Source organism: Penaeus chinensis, chromosome 13, assembly GCF_019202785.1.
Source record: "Penaeus chinensis breed Huanghai No. 1 chromosome 13, ASM1920278v2, whole genome shotgun sequence".
Lineage (NCBI taxonomy): Eukaryota > Metazoa > Arthropoda > Malacostraca > Decapoda > Penaeidae > Penaeus > Penaeus chinensis.
Window position 1 is genome coordinate 17,347,095 of NC_061831.1, and position 2,500 is coordinate 17,349,594.

The following is a 2,500-nucleotide window of genomic DNA, read 5'->3' on the forward strand; positions in this document are numbered from 1 at the left end:
GATGATAACAGAATCAGAATAGGTTTCCAATAGTTTCGTTATATTATGCCTTTATGCGCGCTTGCGAATGTAATTTTGTGGTTCTAAATTATCTATGTTGTCAATTACCACCCCATATACATCAATCTCAAGCGACTTTACCTCCACAGTCACATGGAGATTTTTTTTTTTTCAGACGTAATGTGCAACGTGCGATCTAACGGACGGACGAATGAAACACGCATATTTATAATATAGGTTATTATCATTGTTATCATTGCTACCATTATCCCTTTCATCATTATTATTATGGTGAATGTTATTATTCTGTTAGTGATAATGATAATAACGATAATGGAAATAGAAGTATTAGTTGTAATGGTAGTAGTACCAGTAATACTAACAACAATAGCAACAAAAGTAGCATTAACAACAATAAAAAATACAACAGCGATGATGGTGATGATGAGGATAGTAATAATGATGATAATGATGATGATGATAACAATGGCATTAATAGTAATAATAACAACAATAACTACAACTTTAACAACAAACAACAATAATAATACTGCTAATACTAATACTACCGACGATGATATCATAATGATAATAAAGATAAGAACAGTATTAAAAGTAATAATGATAATAAAAATAGTAATAATCACGATAACGATAATAATTATGACAATAATGATGGTAATAATAATAACAATGATAATAATAACAATAACAATGATAATGTGAACAACAATTATATTAATAACAACAACAACAATAATAATAAATTAATGACAATGATAATGATAATAATGCTACTACCACTACTACTAGTAACAATAACAAAATCAAAACAACAACAAAAACAGCAATAATAATAATACTAATACTAATACTAATAATAATAATAATAATTGATGATAATGGTGATAATAATGACAATTATAAAAAATACAATAACGGTAAATTATCCTGAAATTTATAACAAAGACAATAACACTAACTACACTTACTAGAACAACAACAGCCCTAATAATAATTAATATTTAAAGACCCACCAATTGTAAATACAGGTCTTGAACTCATGTCAAGAAATAAAATTAACTATGGCAGAACCTGAAGTTCCTTATTTACTTTACGAGTTGTGAATCATGTAACGTTCTTGCTGTAAATATTTCGTCGAACGTTAACAACTGCATATTTAGGTTCCATCATATTTTTCTAGTGAAAGTATGAGTGCCGAGAATAGTCGTAAATTCCATCTTCAAAGAAAATAAACGCAGAAATGCCAGAAACACGTGACAGACAGAAATAATAATAGTAAGTACAAGAAGTAGTGATGCTAATATGGCAACATGCACACGCAAGCCAAACAGTTGTTCTCTGCCATTTTATATTTGACCTTTTTCCTTTTCACTAACTAGTTCTTCTTAATATTGATAAACATAAACCTTACAATACAACACAATACAGTTTTTTTTCTATAAATGAGTTATCAAAATATCAGCGTTCGTCACTAAACGTACCATAGCGTAAATGCCCGTTTGGCACCTCACTGGGCATGGGGAAACTAGGGGTGGGAAAGCAAGTGATTCACAAACCTTCCGTAGTACAGTAGCGTGTTTAACTTGTACGGAGGAGGAAGTGTGTCTTGTTGAAACCTCGTTATTTTGAGAGGTGTGAGTGAAACGTTTGTATTTTGTGAGGAATTAGTGCAGTACCTGTTGGGAATGCTGGCGTGGAGTAGTTGTTGGTGATGATTTTTATTGGTTAATAATTTGAATCAATGGAAATTGTTTTTTTTTTCACTATTTACGTAATGACGTTTTGTTGGCCGAATAAATCAGTGATCGGACAGTCCCTTACAGATAAACTGACTGGCAAATAGAGCTATCAGAGAGAAAGTGATACAAACGAGTGCCAACATGAATCACACATACATGAACACGGGAGTGCCCAAGCATCAGAATGGCCCTGCCAAGGCGGTGGACATGGATATGGACTTCGTAACGGATGCAAACGTTTATTACAACCTGCCCCCTCCCTTGCCATCGGCTAATTTCCGGGGCACGTCACTTCCTCGTGGTCATCATTCCCCACAGCATCAGCAGATGAACAGGGCATCTTCCTCTTGCCCCGCCTCACCTAAGCTTCCCTCTGCTGCCTCCTCTCCTCGGAAGGGTGGCCTCCCCCTGTCACGGCCGCCCTGTGCCAGTGACAAGGGAAGCAAACCTTCTCTGCCGCCCGCCGTGCCAGAACGGGGCGACCCGAAGCCGAAACACGAGAAGTTGTCGCACACTCGGTCCTTCGACCTGGATCATATCTACCAGAACCTGTGCACGGCAGTCAAAGGCGCCTCCAAACCGAGAAGCAATTCCTTCAGCATCCCGTGGCGGCGGAAGAAGAAACCGCAGGAGGCTTCGCCGGGGATCGCGGAAGAGGCCCGGGAAGAGGGAGGAGGAGGAGGAGGAGGGAGCGGCAAACCCCAGCCCCTGGCCAGCCCGAGTGTCACGTCCAGCAC

At 38.0% G+C, this 2,500-nt stretch overlaps 1 protein-coding gene across 4 annotated transcripts in view; it reads left to right on the forward strand.

The window, feature by feature from the left end:
- Window positions 1-1,606: 1,606 nt before the first annotated feature.
- The window catches only part of LOC125031927, a 60,819-nt gene continuing 59,925 nt past the window's right edge, over window positions 1,607-2,500 (forward strand). For 3 of the 4 annotated variants that reach the window (XM_047622937.1, XM_047622938.1, XM_047622936.1), the window contains exon 1: window positions 1,607-2,500. This exon is cut by the window's right edge and continues 419 nt beyond it. In XM_047622937.1, coding sequence (XP_047478893.1) covers window positions 1,905-2,500 — 596 coding nt within the window. In that variant the 5' untranslated portion in view covers window positions 1,607-1,904. The other variant, XM_047622935.1, reaches the window with a different exon arrangement.